The sequence below is a fragment of the Pelophylax lessonae genome (genome assembly GCF_965119305.1).
Source record: "Pelophylax lessonae genome assembly, chromosome: 4".
Taxonomy (NCBI): domain Eukaryota; kingdom Metazoa; phylum Chordata; class Amphibia; order Anura; family Ranidae; genus Pelophylax; species Pelophylax lessonae.
In genome coordinates, this window is record NC_138771.1 from 297319590 (window position 1) to 297337079 (window position 17490).

Below are 17490 nucleotides of genomic sequence, written 5' to 3' on the forward strand. Positions count from 1 at the left end.
GACTAGAATGGTAGTCAGGGCAAGCCTTCGAATAGATCCCACTACCGTATACAGGTGTCGGGATAAGACCTCAATATGTCTGTCAACAGTATAAGGGAGAGATGAGGATTCTGCCACCAGTAAAACCCGTGACCTTGTGAATACCGCATAACTGGGGGTCCACCTGAGGGGGGGGGGGGACTGTCCAATTGCGTAAGATCTCTTCCTCAAACGGGTAGCGTCTAGCCAAACGTTTGGGAATTGCAAGTGTGTCAAATAGGTTGCCGCCATTGTTCCTCCACTAAGGCAGACAAGACTTCGGGACAAGGGAAAACCTTGGCCGATTTCTTTGCCGAGGGATCCAAAGGATCCTGAGGCTCCTTGCGATTTAGAAATTGCATCCGTGATTTTTAGAGTGTCCCTCACTGAGGATATCAAAGCATCTACCAGTGCCTTTTCCTGTGCCAAGGCGGGAGTGGAGACATCCTCTTCCGCATCAGAAAAGTCTGAATGCGGGGATGCATCCTCCAAAAGGGGGTCTGTGTCACCGGGGACCATATTGGCCTCAGAATCTGAGGTCTGAGATGAGGCAGGCGAGGGCCGAGAAGTAGGATTGCACATTAAGAATGTAAAGAGCAGACAGGGAAACGGGGAAACACCGGAACCTGCACCGCAAGGGGTTAAACAGAAGCTTCTCCTGATGGCCTAAGAGGGAGCAATCCGTGCCTAATCGCCAAATATTAACGCCCCCTAAGGCTAAGTGAGGTTACAAAGGCACCACAGATCCTGGCAAGTCCACAGCTACCGGCATGCACTGCGCCTTTAAGAGGCGATCGAGAGCCCCCTAAAGGCCTGAAGCCCCTCTGAAGATGAAAAGGTGAAGGCCAGGGTAATTATACTCCTCTAGAGTAGTTACCACATGGAGAACACAGCAAGGTCCATCAGCAGCATGGAGAAGAGAAATAGAAAGAAACGCCCCCACCCACAAGAGCCAGAAGCTCCTGTGCCGTTTTGTCTCCAGCAAAATGGCCACCGGCATTACAGTAATATGGATACCCAGACAGGCTCCCGAGGCCTGTTAAGGCTGCCGGCCCCAGCAAAATGGCTGCTTCGTGCCCATGAGCACGTGACCTCGGGCCTAGTGAGGCCTACCCTAGTAACTGGCCTGGGGGCCCTTGTGGGGGTCATCCCGGCAGATGAACCCCCCCCCCAAGGTAGCGGTATGAGGCGCAGCCATGTAACCCCCTCCGAGGCCCCCCCCCTCCACTAGCCGGTATAGCACCTGAGGTGACTTACATAGGGGACCCCCCACTAAAAGTGTCCCTGGGGTCCGGAGCCCAGGGTAGGGAGAGGTCAGGGTAGGAGGGGAAGGTCCCAGGTGACCCCTCATAGTAGAAGAGGGTGGTAGGAGATAAGGGTACCCGAGGGTGCTACTACTCACCTATGGAGGAGCCCACGTCCGCCCCAGGCCTACTAACCAGACGGTGGGGCTGTACTTACCAGACCACGCTGCTGAGGGTGGGTGTCCATCCTGACAGACTACCTCTGCACTGCAGTGAGGGCGCTGTCGGACAAGGGGCACGCTGCAACACTTGCATGCCAGGTGTGTGCGTCCCAGTGGGGTGTTTCACCCGCAGGCCAGTCCCCATCTGTGGGACTATAGTCGCCAAGGAGACCCAGCGCGGAGCTTAGGTCGGCAAGCGCTCGCTGGCACAAACTGGGAGACCGTAAGGCTCTCATATAACCAGTCTAAAACCCAGCCGGCATGCCACAGGAACTGGAGTCGGCAGCAAAAAAAAAAAAAAAAAAAGGTTTCCTTTAAGACGTTTAAAAACAGAGCTAGGACAAAAAGGTCCCAGCAGGGAGCTGTTTGGCCACTCCTAAGACCAGGCACTAAAACTGAAGATGCAACGGTGAGGCCAGGGGTAATAACCCAGGGACCCCGCCCCCCTGGGCATGTCAAAGCCTTTAGCTCTACCTGGTCACTCCTAGTGGGAGGGGCTTATTACCCATCCATATATTATTTAAAGGAGCAGCTACGTCTGTCGGTGGACAAAAGAGAAAGACAGTAAACAAAAGAAGTCAAAGAGGGGAGTTAAAAAGGGAGAGAGAGGTGGGCTAATTGAGGCTTCCAGGGGGTTGAACTTAATATGGTCATGTCGCCTACAGCCTCACATGTACAATATCAGCCCAAGGGCTGCAGATAGCTTTAAAACATTTGGTAGTGTTAATAACCACATTAGTCATTTGTTTGTTGTGCATAATCCAGGATACCTTTCGTCTATATAAAAGGATATACACACACAGAGGTCTTCTTCCATGATCGGGCTATAGTAAGTTTTGTAGCCAAAAACATGAAAAAAGATCAGATCAGTGGTTGCTTAGATTGAGGAAGGAGCTCTACTGGTTCATTTAATAAAGCAATAGAGGTTTGCTGGGGAACCAGGATCTCAGAAATTTTGTTCCAGAAACTCGCAACCTTGGGCACACTCATCCCACCATATATGATACATAGTGCCAAGTGGCATCCTCGAAAATACAGGGGTGAGGACGACGGATAAAGCCTCGACAAGCTGAGGGGGAACATATACAGTTTAGTAATTACTTTTACATTGGATTCCACTCGGGAAAATTTTCAATATACCTTTATAAGCTAGATGGAAAGGATGCGGTTTGAATCTACTGATCGTACAAGGCTGATATTCAAAGTGTATGTATGGTCAAAATGTAAAATTGTATACTGACTTCAACATTGTAGTTCACTTTTTACTTCTAGCCCACTTATATCACTCTGAACAACCTTGAAAATTTGTAAAATTACTTTGTAAAGATCCCCACATATTTATTTCTTTGAATTCAGTGACACAATCCCTATGCCCTGTGAATTTGCACTGCTTCGTCTGACAATTCACAGAGGCTGCCTTCTGAAATACAGGAGGTGCTGAAAGGAGGAGATTCAGTATTCACTTCTTGCAGGGCAGCAATGGAATTTGTAATCCTTAGAAACTGAAAGTAAACAGCAAAGGAGAATCTGCAAAGCATGCAGGGAGTCCAGGAAGTTGTGGAAAGAGATGGCCAGCAGACAGGCAGCACTTACAATATAAAATGAGATTTTTAAGTAAGCTTATATTGGATTTTCAAAAAATAATTGTATTATTACACTTCTGTATTGATAAAATTGAAGTGTATGCTGTGAACATAGAACTCCTTTAAAAAAATTTCCAAAAATACAAACATTTTTAAAACTAAATTGTAAACCATGATCTGGTGTCACTGAATTTCTTAAAATACTGTACATATGTAGATACCAGGACCTACCTACATACCATATCACTTTTCGGTTTACACATTACTGTATATAAAAAGGTAAAAGTGGCAAAATAAGCTGTACATCTATATCACACAGAAGGAACTAGCTATTTACTTTACTGCAAACCTGAGCTTGTTGTAATTGCAGTGAAAGAAATAAAATAAATCAACCATCACCTTGCCAAACACACCAATTACTTCTTCTATCTTGATAGACTGGCCGATGTTGCTTTCCGATGTTTATTGCACAGTGTGAATAAACCATCAGATACTGATTTGTAATTGTTTTGTTAGGCTGCACTACAGACAAACTAAAAGGAAACAAATGTGTTCGCTGAGCAGAAATGGTCCATTGCACTAATATAAATTGACTCGGTTTCCATCAATGACTCATTAATGCAGGTATCCCACAGCACAGAGAGAAAGTTGTATCCATTTAACAATCTGCCATTCTTTACTTAATAGTTTGAAACTATAGAGGTCTAGCCCGAGCATTCTAAGCACAATCAGCTGTGCTTTAGGTCATGTTACAGTTCTTCAGCCTTAGCATTTTTCAAGCTACAGCTTGGCAGAATGGATCAATATGTCAAAAGAACACCAGCTACCAACAGAACTACATGAAAAAAAAAAAAAAAAGCGAAACAAAAAAAAAGGGTATTTAAACATTTTAAAGGGGATGCCAAATAATATATTCACAAATCTAAGCCAAGAGGGCCAAATTATGTTTCTAATATCTAATCTGACATTACTCTTATAATTCTTCAAAAATGTATTACAGTAGGTCCATCCCTGAATTACAAAAAGTGGAATTTCTTTCCTCATTGTTGCATCAGTCCAATAAAAATATCTGTAATAAATAATGGGAATGATACAGGCCAACAACCAGAGTGTGCAGAGGTTTTACTCCTTCCTCTCCATTATGTCGTACTGTTTTGCAAGTTTTTCTTAAAAACTGTTAGCCCCGGTTCACACTAGGGCGACCTGTGAGGCGACCTGGTCGCCTCACAGGTCGCCTCCCATAGGAAAGCTGCGGACCCGTTCTAATAGGAGCGACACAAGTCGCTCCGACCTAGAAAAAGGGTCCGGAGCTTCTTTGGGGCGACCAGGAGGCGACCGCCATAGACTTCAATGTTATGAAGTCCGTGGCGGCCGCTCCGAGGTCGCGGCGCGCTGCTCTCACCGCGATCTTGGAGGTCGCCCCTTAAAGTAGCGTCGCTCCTATGTGAACCGGCGCTTAAAGTGATATAAAAAGTCATGATTTTTTTTGTTTTTGTTAAAACAGGTCATACTCACCTGCTCTGTGCCGTGGTTTTGCAGAGCAGCCCAGATCCACGTTCTCTCAGGTCCCTCCCTAGAGCTCCTGACCCTTCCCTCCTGCCGAGTGCCCCACAACAAGAAGCATGCTATAAGAGCACCCAAGCCAAACCACTGCTCTGTTTCCATTCAAACAGGGAGCCATGGCTCGGCCCCACCCCTCTCTCCTCATTGGTTCACTGACTTTCATTGATTTTCATTGTAAGTATTAGTGGGGGCTGTTGCACACAGGTTTTTTTATCCTAATGCATTAGGATAAAAAAACCTGCTGCCTATACTTACCTGGCAGGGGAGATACCATGATCATGAAGGTGGTTCTCCCAGGGCGAGGCTCATCCATTGCACTCCGGGTGTGCGGACCCCTGCGATTTCCCCAAATGCGGGAAACTCGACTGCATAATTTGTGGTAGTGGGGGACTGCGTTCGCGCTTTCCCCTGAAAAAAAAAAAAAAAAACCTGCTGCCTTTATAACGACTTAAAATTTTATTTTTCGGTGTCATTTTTAACAGAGAGAGAGAGGAAACAATATAATAAAAATGTACGTCACTGAACTTCCAAGTGGCTGTACCGGGATGATGCAGCAGGAATCATCCCAGTACCTTTTTTTTTTTTTTCTTAGAACCGACAGTCGACTCCCCTGTAAAAAGCAATCCTGTAAAAAACTAGCTGCTGGATTGTTTTTACGAGCAGCAGCAGGAGGGGGATCTCTCCCTCCCCTCCTTCCGTGGCTTTAACGGAATCTCCAGTCCCACCAGGAATTGAATGATTGAAGAGCTGAACAAAGACCAGATCTGCTTTTTTGGCTCTGGGGTATGGTAACAAGGAAGCAATGACCTGACATCACTTCAGGTTTACCTGGATGTAAATTGCACCATTTTCAAAAATAATTTCCAACACATCAATCTTGGTGTGATAAAATGCTTTTAAAGGACAGAGGAAGTATCTGGGGTCTTTATAGATCCCAGATCTCTCCATAAAAAGTACCTGTCACAAAGAAGGTTTCCATTCCCTGTGACAGCAAAAAAAAAAAAAAAAAAAAAAGTGTTGAAAAAAAATTTAAAGCGGCAGTGTAAAGGCTAATACACCCGTCGGTCCTGCAGGCACCCAAACAGAAAGCGTTCCACATGAGGTATCACTGCGAACGTCAGATCATAGACCGTAATTCTAGCACCAGACCTGTGTAAATCTAAACTGGTAACCTGTGAAGGCTTTTAAAGCGTTGCCTACGGATAGCAAAAATTACATAATTTGCCGCCGCTGCGTGGGAATGCGCAATTTTAAAGTCTGACATGTTTGGTATCGATTTACTCGTGTAACATCATCTTTAATATTTTAACCAAAAAAAATTGAAGTAACATTTTGTTTTTTTGTGCAAAAAAAAAAAAAAAGCGTTTGAAAAACTACTGCACAAATATAGTGTGAAAAAAAAAAAAAAAAAAAAGACAAAAGCCCCACCAATCCACTCTCTAGGGCCTCTGCTTATTAAAAAAAAAAAAAAAATTATATAATATATATATATATATATATATATATATATATATATATATATATATATAAAAATAAATTTATATCTGGGTGCTCTAAGAAATTTTCTGGTAAAAAAACACTGATTGTTACATGGAAAAAAAAAAAAAAAAAGTGCCAGAAAAGGCCTAGAGCTGAAGTGGTTAACAACAACGATAAGGAACTAAAGACAGGGACTGCTTTAACTGTCCGATGTCAGTAAGGTCCCTCACCTGGGTGTGAGCAGCGGTTTTTAGTCATTGTAATTGGCCAGCAGGATGATGCCATTGATTCCAACACACCGGCAACGTGCCAGAAGGGTAAAAACGCATCTGAAGAAAATTGTGCATAGGTAGGCAAGTTTATCTCATTGCAGAACAGACTTTTTTTTTTTTTTTTTTTTTTTTTAAAGGTAACCACTTGCCGACCGCCCACCGCAGATATACTGCAGCAGACTGGCTCGGCTGCGCGGATCGCCGTACCCATACGTCGCTCCTTGGTAGAGAGCATGGGGGGCATTGTTCGAAGATAGCATTTTAGAGTTATATATAATGTGCTTGGATTTCATATGGGGTTATGAAATGTGATAAACAAAATTTCTGTGATTGTTAATATATACATTTTTGCACTTTATACAAAAAAGTTCCAGGATGCTGGTTAATTTTTTCCATTTGCACTATGATTCACATCTTTATTTAATATTCACACTTTCTTATATTTAACACTTTAGACCTTTATATTCATACATTGCATATGCACTTTTTGCACTGGACACTTTTTCATCAAGAAATTGTGTCCTATATATTTTCGTTATTCGGATTACCGTTGTAGTCACATTGCACTTTTTTTGCATAGTGCACTTTGTTTAGTCTACATAGATGTGTGTCAACATTGTTGCCACAATGGCTGACATCTTATAATATATATTGTTTTAAGATACATTTTTGTTCATGCACACCCACACAGGTACCATATTTTTTCCACTTTTGGTGGAATATATAATTTTATTTTATTTATTGTGTCTGAGTACAAATTGGAATTTATATTATTTAGGGAATTTCAAGGTCTTGCGCTTATGGTTATAATTTTTTCTCCCATTAATATGCAGATTATCTGCAATTAATTAGCTGCACTTCCTTATTCCCTGGATAATTAGCCTTGTAGTCCTAGGCACTTGATTACTTTTTCTATTATCTATAATATCTGATTGGTTAAAGGCTCCAAACCCAGGAAGGAGTACTAAAGACGCACAATTAGGACGTCATGTAATTTTGGCACCAAAATGAACATAAATAGACACACTCACTCACAAACAGCTGATGGTGGAGGAGTGTTTGTTGAACGTCTCTGATAAGAATAAGAATTTACCTAGCATACCATGTTTACACTATTGACCCTATAGCTATATTGATGGATTCACACTTCTTCAGACTACTTTATAGGTGCTTCTGTGGAGGATTTCCTGTGCTGGAAAAACTTTTTGATATACTTTAGGGGGACAAGTAAATTCAGCCATCTGGGCAGTGTCCCCATAAAGTTTAAAGGGCCTCAAACACCAATCTTAGGTAAATTACATTTCCGGCCTATGGATAAAAGTAATGTGAAATTTACAGCATATAAATTTATTGTATAATGACCCTACAGGTTAAGGTAATCTCATTTGAAAGCTTGTATTTCACACTATGGTGGGCCGACTGCTTCGATTTGATTCAACAATGCAAAGCTAGTACCAAGTAGGTGGATATCAGGTAGTATGTAGAATTTTATTTTATATCTATATACAGTGCCTTGCGAAAGTATTCGGCCCCCTTGAACTTTGACCTTTTGCCACATTTCAGGCTTCAAACAAAAATATAAAACTGTCATTTGTGAAGAATCAACAAGTGGGACACAATCATGAAGTGGAACGAAATTTATTTGATATTTCAAACTTTAATAAAAAAAAAACTGAAAAATTGGGCGTGCAAAATTATTCAACCCCCTTAATACTTTGTAGCGCCACCTTTTGCTGCGATTACAGCTGTAAGTCGCTTGGGGTATGTCTCTATCAGTTTTGAACATCGAGAGACTGGAATTTTTGCCCATTCCGCCTTGCAAAACAGCTCGAGCTCAGTGAGGTTGGACGGAGAGCGTTTGTGAACAGCAGTTTTCAGTTCTTTCCACAGATTCTCGATTGGATTCAGGTCTGGACTTTGACTTGGCCATTCTAACACCTGGATATGTTTATTTGTGAACCATTCCATTGCAAATTTTGCTTTATGTTTTGGATCACTGTCTTGTTGGAAGACAAATCTCCGTCCCAGTCTCAGGTCTTTTGCAGACTCCATCAGGTTTTCTTCCAGAATGGTCCTGAATTTGGCTCCATCCATCTTCCCATCAATTTTAACCATCTTCCCTGTCCCTGCTGAAGAAAAGCAGACCCAAACCATGATGCTGCCACCACCATGTTTGACAGTGGGGGTGGTGTATTCAGGGTGATGAGCTGTGTTGCTTTTACGCCAAATATAACGTTTTGCATTGTTGCCAAGAAGTTCGATTTTGGTTTCATCTGACCAGAGCACCTTCTTCCACATGTTTGGTGTGTCTCCCAGGTGGCTTGTGGCAAACTTTAAACGACACTTTTTATGGATATCTTTAAGAAATGGCTTTCTTCTTGCCACTCTTCCATAAAGGCCAGATTTGTGCAGTATACGACTGATTGTTGCCCTGTGGACAGAGTCTCCCACCTCAGCTGTAGATCTCTGCAGTTCATCCAGAGTGATCATGGGCCTCTTGGCTGCATCTCTGATCAGTCTTCTCCTTGTATGAGCTGAAAGTTTAGAGGGACGGCCAGGTCTTCGTAGATTTGCAGTGGTCTGATACTCTTTCCATTTCAATATCGCTTACACAGTGCTCCTTGGGATGTTTAAAGCTTGGGAAATCTTTTTGTATCCAAATCCGGCTTTAAACTTCTCCACAACAGTATCTCAGACCTGCCTGGTGTGTTCCTTGTTCTTCATGATGCTCTCTGCGCTTTAAACGGACCTCTGAGGCTATCACAGTGCAGGTGCATTTATACAGAGACTTGATTACACACAGGTGGATTCCATTTATCATCATTAGTCATTTAGGTCAACATTGACCTAAATTCAGAGATCCTCACTGAACTTCTGGAGAGAGTTTGCTGCACTGAAAGTAAAGGGGCTGAATAATTTTGCACGCCCAATTTTTCAGTTTTTTTATTTGTTAACAAAGTTTGAAATATCCAATAAATTTCATTCCACTTCATTATTGTGTCCCACTTGTTGTCGATTCACAAAAAATTACAGTTTTATATCTTTATGTTTAAAGCCTGAAATGTGGCAAAAGGTCGCAAAGTTCAAGGGGACCGAATACTTTCGCAAGGCACTGTATCCCAGAGGGATAGCGGCAAAATGGTCGGTTCATATTATAATTGCATTTTATCTGACACTATATGGGGCCATACCCCAAATAATTTTGGTGTAGGAGTCGTACATAAGATCCACAAAGATTGCTAGAGATTTCTTCATAAACTGCTATCCAGCCATCACTTTTTGAGCTCTAAAAGTATACTGTAATTTATTGTAGTGATATAGTGCCTGACCCGTTTGTTTTTTTTTCATATATGTAAAGTTGATAAATATGTTTTTTCTATGTTATTTAGGACAATTATCTGTGCTGTCAAGTTACCTAGGTCCTGATTAAGCAATTAAATGCTAATCGCTTCAAACACTTGGAGTACTAAGCATAGAAACAGGTATACTGTATGAGAGCTGTGGTTCTTTTTTTTTCTCATAAATTTAAATAAAAAGATGTGCAATAAACTTTGATACTCTTTATATGTATATTTGTGTTAAAGCTGCACGATCATATAAGAATTGCGATCTCGATTCACATAGCCCCCCGCCCCCCCCCCCAGCCCCACCTCTCACCCCCCAGCTCCACCTCTTGTGTCAGGGTATAAGCCACAACTAACCACCATTCCCCCTGTCCAGTAAGAGGGCCTTGTATTTCTGCCAGCGTGGAAAGAAATTGAATTTTTGACTTACTGTAAAATCCATTTCTCTGATTTTCATTGACAGACATCTCCTGATCTTCATAACTATTGGGTTATACTGCCCCCTACAAGAGTAGGACACTAGGCAGAAAAAAAGTCTGACTACGCCTATGGGCAGTCCCAGGGAGTATACTCCCTTTTTCTGCTAAAGGTATTTAGTTTTGTTACAAGCAGAGTCAGAAGAATTACAACTTCACAGAGGGGTGGGTGCTGTGTCCATCAATGAACAGTAGAGAAATGGATTTTACGGTAAGTCATAAATCTAATTTTCTCTTTTGTTCGTTGACAGACACAGCTCCTGATCTACATATCCAAAGCAGTATTAAACATGAGGGGTGGGAACAGCGAAAAAAAAAAAAAAAATTCCCAAGGCTAACTATAGCCAACCAGGTAAACAGGAGCTCACCTGAAAAAAAAAAAAATACACCCTCAAAGAGGACCAGATCCTCTAAACAGCAGCATGCAAAAACCTTGCGGTCAAAGGAAGCATCCGCAGATGCCAACACATCCACTTTATAGAACTTTGTGAAAGTGTGCACAGACAACCAGGCGGCCGCTTTGCAAACCTGCCTCACTGACGTCTGATGACGGGAAGCCCAGGAGACACTGAGCGTCTTAGTAGAATGCGCCTTGACAAGGAAAGGAGAAACCTGACCCTGGATGGAATGGACTAGAACCACGGTCAGTGATTTTTGCAGCCGGTCTGTCCCCGTATGCCAATAAAGGCCAATGCGGTCTTCCTGAGCGCTGCTACTAAAGCCCTTTTGACCACCTATAATCTAGTGGTCTGGGTTATTTGGTAAGCGGATTTTGATTAAACACCTTGGGTGTGAAGTGGATGTCTTGAGTAGCCCTCTTACCTTTAGGTTTACTCATCTGTCTCCATTGGTGGTCCGGTTCCTGCTTTAACTACTCCAGTGGACTGAATTAAGAATTTTTATTCTAAAGGATTTTATATTATGATTCATTTAGCGCTGCACTCTTGTTTTAAATGCATCTTTGGAGTTTGGTTGATTGCTCTTTAGTGCTGGCAGCTTTTTTTGCTCTCTAGCACAGTGGTGTTTTTGTCCAACAGGCAAAAAACCACCTAATCACTGTAAACCACCAGTAAGGTGAACGACAGGATAACACGGCCAATTCAGACACCCTGCACAGAGGTGAAAGCCACCAAAAGGGCCACCTACTGCAATAGCATAAGCAGGGGAATCTCCTGAAGATTCTCAAAAAGAGGCTTCTGGAGGACTGAGACCACCAAATAGAGGTCTCAAGGCGCCAACAGAGACCACACTGGAGATGTTACGTGGCTAACTCCCTGAAGAAAAAGTACACACCAGGGAATATGGGGCCAAGGGCCATCGAAATAAGACCTCCGATAGTACTCAAGGGGCCAATATCTGCTCAAACCCCCCCCCCCCTTGAGGGAAGGTATAGATCGGAGCCACCGAACAAGAGCGAGGATGAACCCCAAGAGGCTCACAATAAGCAATGTACATCTTCCACGAACAACGGTAGATCTTCCCAGAAGTAGGTTTCCTCGTTTTTGACTCGCGACTGTAAAACAGGATGTAGGATTGGTCCTTGTGACAGCAGATCCTCCCAGAGAGGAAACTTTCAAGGACCATCGACGAACATCCGCACCAGATCGGCGTATCAAGCCTGGCGAGGCCAGACTGTGGCCACTAAAATGACCGGAATCCCTTCTGCCTGGATCCCACGTAGTCTTGGCAAAAGCTTGAGAGAAGGGAAGGCACAAATCAGACGATACTGATTCCAAGGGGCAAACAGCGCATCTGTGGCATCCGCCAGAGGATCCCGTGACCGAACCACAAACTTCTGCACCATTCTGTTGAGCCCGGAAGTCAACAGATTCACCTCAGGGATGCCCCACCAGAGACAACTGATGAAACGCCTCCGGATGAAGGGACCACTCCCCTTGGTCCAACCCCTGCCGACTGGGGTAATCCGCCTGCCAGTTTTCCACCCTGGGAATGTGTATGGTGGAGAGGGCTGGAACTAACTGTTCTGCCAACCTTAGAATGCAGGCTACCTCAAGAGCCGCCAGGGAACTTCTTGTGCCCTTCTTGGTGATTGACAAACCACGGCCGCGGCATTGTCCACACTGGACATCCCTGAAGACAATCCATCCAATGTTCCAGGCACAGTCTGATCACTCCAAGACATTGATCAGCAGTCTAGACTCTTCCAGTGTCTGGATCCCCTGAGCAGTACAGTATATTTGCCGAGGATGCCTCCCCCAACCGGACAGGCTGGCATCCGTGGTGACCACTGTTCAAATAAAGGGGGGGGGGGGATTTGCAAAGACAAAGCATGAAGCCATCATATCAGACTGTTTCGTTCCCTGGGTCCGACTGTCCAGAGTCTGCGGATTCTTGTCCCGCTTGGCCAGAATCTACCTGCAGGGACCTCGTATGCAACTCTGCAAACAGAACCACCTCGAAGGTAGACATCTACCTGCATGAAAGTCCACGGGGGATGACCATCTGCTAGACGGCAGCAGGAGACGAATTGCCACCTACAATATCTGGAGTTTGTCAAGAGGAAGGAGCACTCTGGCTAAGTCAGAGCCCAGAATCAGACCCAGATAGTCAAGCTTGTGGACGGAACCAGAGCAGACTTCTGAAATTCAGCCAAACTCCCTCAGGCTCATATGGTTATTTCCAGGTTTTCCACCAGAGCAGTAGGAGACCCCACTCGCAGAAGGAGGCCGCCCAAGTAGCCCAGTACCGCTATCCCCATTGGCATAACAATGCTGGCCCCGGGGCCAACCCTTTCGTGAAGACCCAAGGAGCAGAGGCAAGACCAAAAAGGTAAATGCCACAAACTGATAATGCTCCTCTCCCACGGCAAAGGGGAGGAAGCGATGGAGACCGACACATATTGGAATGTGAAGAGAATGGTCCTCGATGTCGATGCAGGCAACAAAATCCCCGTAATGCAGGGAAGCCACCACAGTGCGAACGGACTCAATTCTTAACTTCTGCACCCGCACAAAGCAGTTCAGTGGCTTGAGGTCCAGAATTGGACGCACTTTGCCTTTCTGGGGACTGTAAACAGGTTTAAGTAAAACCCCTGAAAACATTCCAAAGTTGGAATCTGGACCATCACCTCTACAGTGAAAGGTCCTGCACTGCCCCAAAAAGAGCCTGTAAGCGGACCGGGGACAGTCGCACAATGGAAGGAAGAACCTTACCGGACGGTAAAAACGATACTATCTTGTAGCCGGACCAAATGACCTCGTGGACAAACCCGTTCTTGTGCCAAGGGAGTCCACAGGTCCAGGAACCAGCGAAGACATTCCCCCACTCCAGGTACGGGTGAGGGCGCACCTTCCTGCTGAAGGGGCCTTGTTTGCGGGTCTGGAGAAGCCCACACTTGACTTGCCAGACCAAGTTCGCTTGGACCCTCCGGAGGAGGTCCCGAAGGACTCCGATCTCTTGTCAGTCGACCCTAGGGAACGAAACGACTTCTGAGCCGAGGAGGGCCCATGACTACTACAAGGGTTCTTGCCATTACTAGCCTGAGGAAGAAATGTACTCTTCCCCTTTAAGACCTTTAATGATGTCATTCAGGGTAGCACCAAACTGTCAAACTCATTGAAAGGAAAGATCAGTCAAGGCCTTTTTAGAAGTCTGGTCTGCAAACCAGCAATTGAGCCAAAAGACATGCCGAAGGACCACTGCCGAAACAGAGAACCGAGTCACTAGGGGAGCCACATCCAAAGAGGCATCACAGATAAACTGCAGCCCCTGGACAGGCTGGTCGGCCAGCTCAGCAAGGGCAGGGGGGTGACTACTCCCCCTCCAGCGTGAAAGCTTAGCCCACTCGGTCAGAGTCTGCGACACTAGGGCTAAGGTGATAATTGGCCTCAGTGCCGAACCGGCCAGGGTGTACAAATGGATGGCCACAGGCTCTGTCTCTCTGTAAGCTGGGTCCTTAAAGGCCAGGGTCTCTTCAACCGGACTCATGGGACAAGGGACAACCACTGCTCTGGCAGCACCAATCGATCCTCAGGAGAGAGGGATCCCACCAGACTCACCACCCCGCAGAAATCAGGCACCGCAGCCACCAGGAGAATCTGCACTGCACGAGCAGTGATCGGGAAATGAAAGGATCCAGGAGTCAGCATCAGGGGATGAGGAGGGGCTCACAATGCTAAAATCGCCACCCAGATGGCTCCACTGTCATGGCCGCCACTATTTTCAATGGCAAACAACCGCAAAATGACCGCCGGACTACACAAACATGGCCGCCGTGCATTGAGCAGACAGGCTACAAGAAAATGACAGCATCGCGAGGGTCCCAGGGACCCAGGAGGGATCCCCAGACCTCAAGGGCAGGCCCAGGCAGGACGGGGGCCCAGGCAGGAGCCCCCACCAGGTAAAAACCCCCCGCTGCACAGCCGACCGTCCGTTTGCTGGCGGTGCACCCCCCCCCACCACAGCCAGGAGCACAAACGTCCCAAGGGGAGCCCACGTCCACTCCAAAATCCTCCATGGGGGGGGGGGGGGGGGGGGGGGGAACGACAGCTACTCACCATGCTAGGAACCAGACAGGCACTGCTTCAGACAGAACTCCACGCCATCTAAATGGGGGGGGGGCTGCTGGCCAGAAGGAACGCTGCGACCCGGGCCGAGACCAGGTCATATGCAAACTCCCAGGCCAGCCCCTGTCCGGTGGGGCTATGTCGCGGCCGATCCTAGCACAGGGCTAAGGTCTGCACGCACTCGCTGGCCAGACCAGGGTGACCACTGGATCTAGATTATCCAGCCCGTCATCCAGTCCGGCAGTTGATTGTAGATCTCACAGGGAAAAAAAAAAACTAGGAGAAAATTTCTATCTAAAAATGAAAAAAATTGCCAGGACCAGAGATCCCAGCAAGGAACTGACTAGGCAGAAAAAAAAAAAAAAACTGGCTATATATATATATATATATATATATATATATATATATATATATATATATATATATATATATATATATATATATAGCAGAAAGAGGAGAGTAGGAGAGTATACCCCCCTGGGACTTTTTCTGCCTAGTGTCCTACTCCTGTAGAGGCCAGTATAACCCAATGGTTATGAAGATCAGGAGGTGCGTCCGTCAATGAACCAAAGAAAAAGAAAAAAAAAAAAAAAATACGGCTCCACATGCTGACTGTAAATATGAAACATAAAATAAAAAAAAAAGGAGTATACAAAATATACATTTTATTCCAACATGACAGCAAAAAAAAAAAATCCATAAAACTGCTAACAAAGCAATACAACTGCTCTGCCCATATGCCAAAGAAATGCAAACAAGTCAATATGGCCACGTACAACCAAATAAAACAGTGACTGGATGAAGCTAAAAGTAAATTAGGGTTGATTTACCAAAGACAAATATACTGTGCCCTGCAAGTGCACTTGCTCCAGAGCTTAGTAAATGAGGTAAAGCTGTACTTTGCAAAGAATACTCAATCACACGCAAGGAAAAGAAAAAAAGCGGAAAAAAAAAAAAAAACACAGCATTTTTGCTTGAATATGACTGGATGATATAAATCCGCAGAGCTTCCCCTCAGAACTAGAGCAAACGCACTTGCAGTATATTAGTAAAATCAACCTGTGTAAAACAACATGCAACATTATTGGTTTAAAAAAGGAAAAACAGATAACGCAACATATAATCATTTTCAGCCATTACAATACAAACAATGGACTTTGCATTACAGCTCAAAATTTGCTTACATTTTAGAGAAAATAAAAAAGTGGACCACCAGAAAGAGGACCAGCCTGCACACATCAAAGGATACTGTTTCTGCTCCAACACAACGAAGATACAGGATGGGATGTGCTGTGGGGATTGAATTGCTCAACCAGTGTCATGGATGAAGAGTCCCATATTTTAATATCATCACCAGCTGAAGCAAATCTGATGCTGTCCTGCATGGTTATTCCTAAATATGAAGGATAATAATGAGAACTATTAAATACAAGTCCTGGAAAACTGTAGGATCACATGCAATTTATAGAAAGGCAATTTCCTTGCATTACTACCTGCATAAACAAATGGTCACAGCATGTACCATTTCCTTGGGTCCAGCCTGTTTTGGCTTTATACAGCTCCGTACCAACAGTAGATCTTAAAAAACCAAAATTATCAGAATATGACAACCCCCAACAACTCATAAGTAATCGACAAGTACACATGCACCCAAAACTCTTCTTTTAGGCCCCTTATGACTGGCCATTGTAATTCAGTCAATTGTAGATCGGTGCATCTTTTATTCAGGTTTGTTATGGGTGTGAGAAAATCAAGAACACACGCGGAATACCTGTAATCGTGCAAATATCTGAAAATCAAAAGAGCCAATCAGTGGCTCGGTCTCTTTTAATAGCAGAAGAAGTAATCACAGCAACCATAGTAGCAAATCCTGTAATGTAAGCAGACATCAAGCTGTTCCCCATTGCAGCACAGGGGTCCTCACTTAGAATCCCATTAGGATACTATCTGGATGAAGCTTACATGGGTTTCCCACGGTTTACTCCTACACTCCATAGACATACTGGTACAGTGCCTTGGAAAAAATTATATCCTTTGAAATTTTCCACATTTTGTCATGTTACAACCAAACATGTACATGTATTTTGTTGGTATTTTATGTGATAGACCAACACAAAGTGGCACATAATTGTGAAGTGGAAGGAAAATGATAAATGGTTTTCAACATTTTTTACAAATGAATATCTGAAGTGTGGCGTGCATTTGTATTCAGCCCCCTGAGTCAATACTTTGTAGAACCACTGTTCGCTACAATTACATCTGCAAGTCTTTTTGGGTATGTTTCTACCAGCTTTGCAAATCCAGAGAGTTACATTTTTGCCCATTCTTCTTTGCAAAATAGCTCAAGCTGTCAGATTGGATGGAAAGCCTCTGTGAGCATCAATTTTCAAATCTTGTTACAGATTCTCAGTTGGATTTAGGTCTGGACTTTGACTGGGCCATGCAAACACATGAATATGCTTTAATCTAAATCATTCCATTGTAGCTCTGGCTGAATGTTTAGGGTCGTTGTCCTAGTGGAAGGTAAACCTCTGCCCGGGTCTAAAGTCTTCTGCAGACTAACAGGTTTTCTTCTAAGATTGCCCTGTATTTGGCTCCATCCATCTTCCCATCAACTCTGACCAGCTTCCCTGTCCCTGCTGAAGAAAAGCAACCCCACAACATGATGCTGCCACCACAATGTTTCCAGGTGGGGATGGTGTGTTCAGGGTGATGTTCTGTGTTAGTTTTCTGCCACACATAGCATTTAAACTTTTTGGCCTGA

At 44.3% G+C, this 17490-nt stretch overlaps 1 protein-coding gene across 1 annotated transcript in view; it reads right to left on the reverse strand.

Moving 5' to 3' along the window:
* Positions 1-17490, reverse strand: part of NEDD1 (NEDD1 gamma-tubulin ring complex targeting factor) — a 198654-nt gene that overhangs the window by 164575 nt on the left and 16589 nt on the right. Inside the window, exon 2 of the mRNA XM_082254862.1 lies at positions 15976-16119. Coding sequence (XP_082110988.1) covers positions 15976-16119 — 144 coding nt within the window. The remainder of the gene's footprint in view (positions 1-15975; positions 16120-17490) is intronic.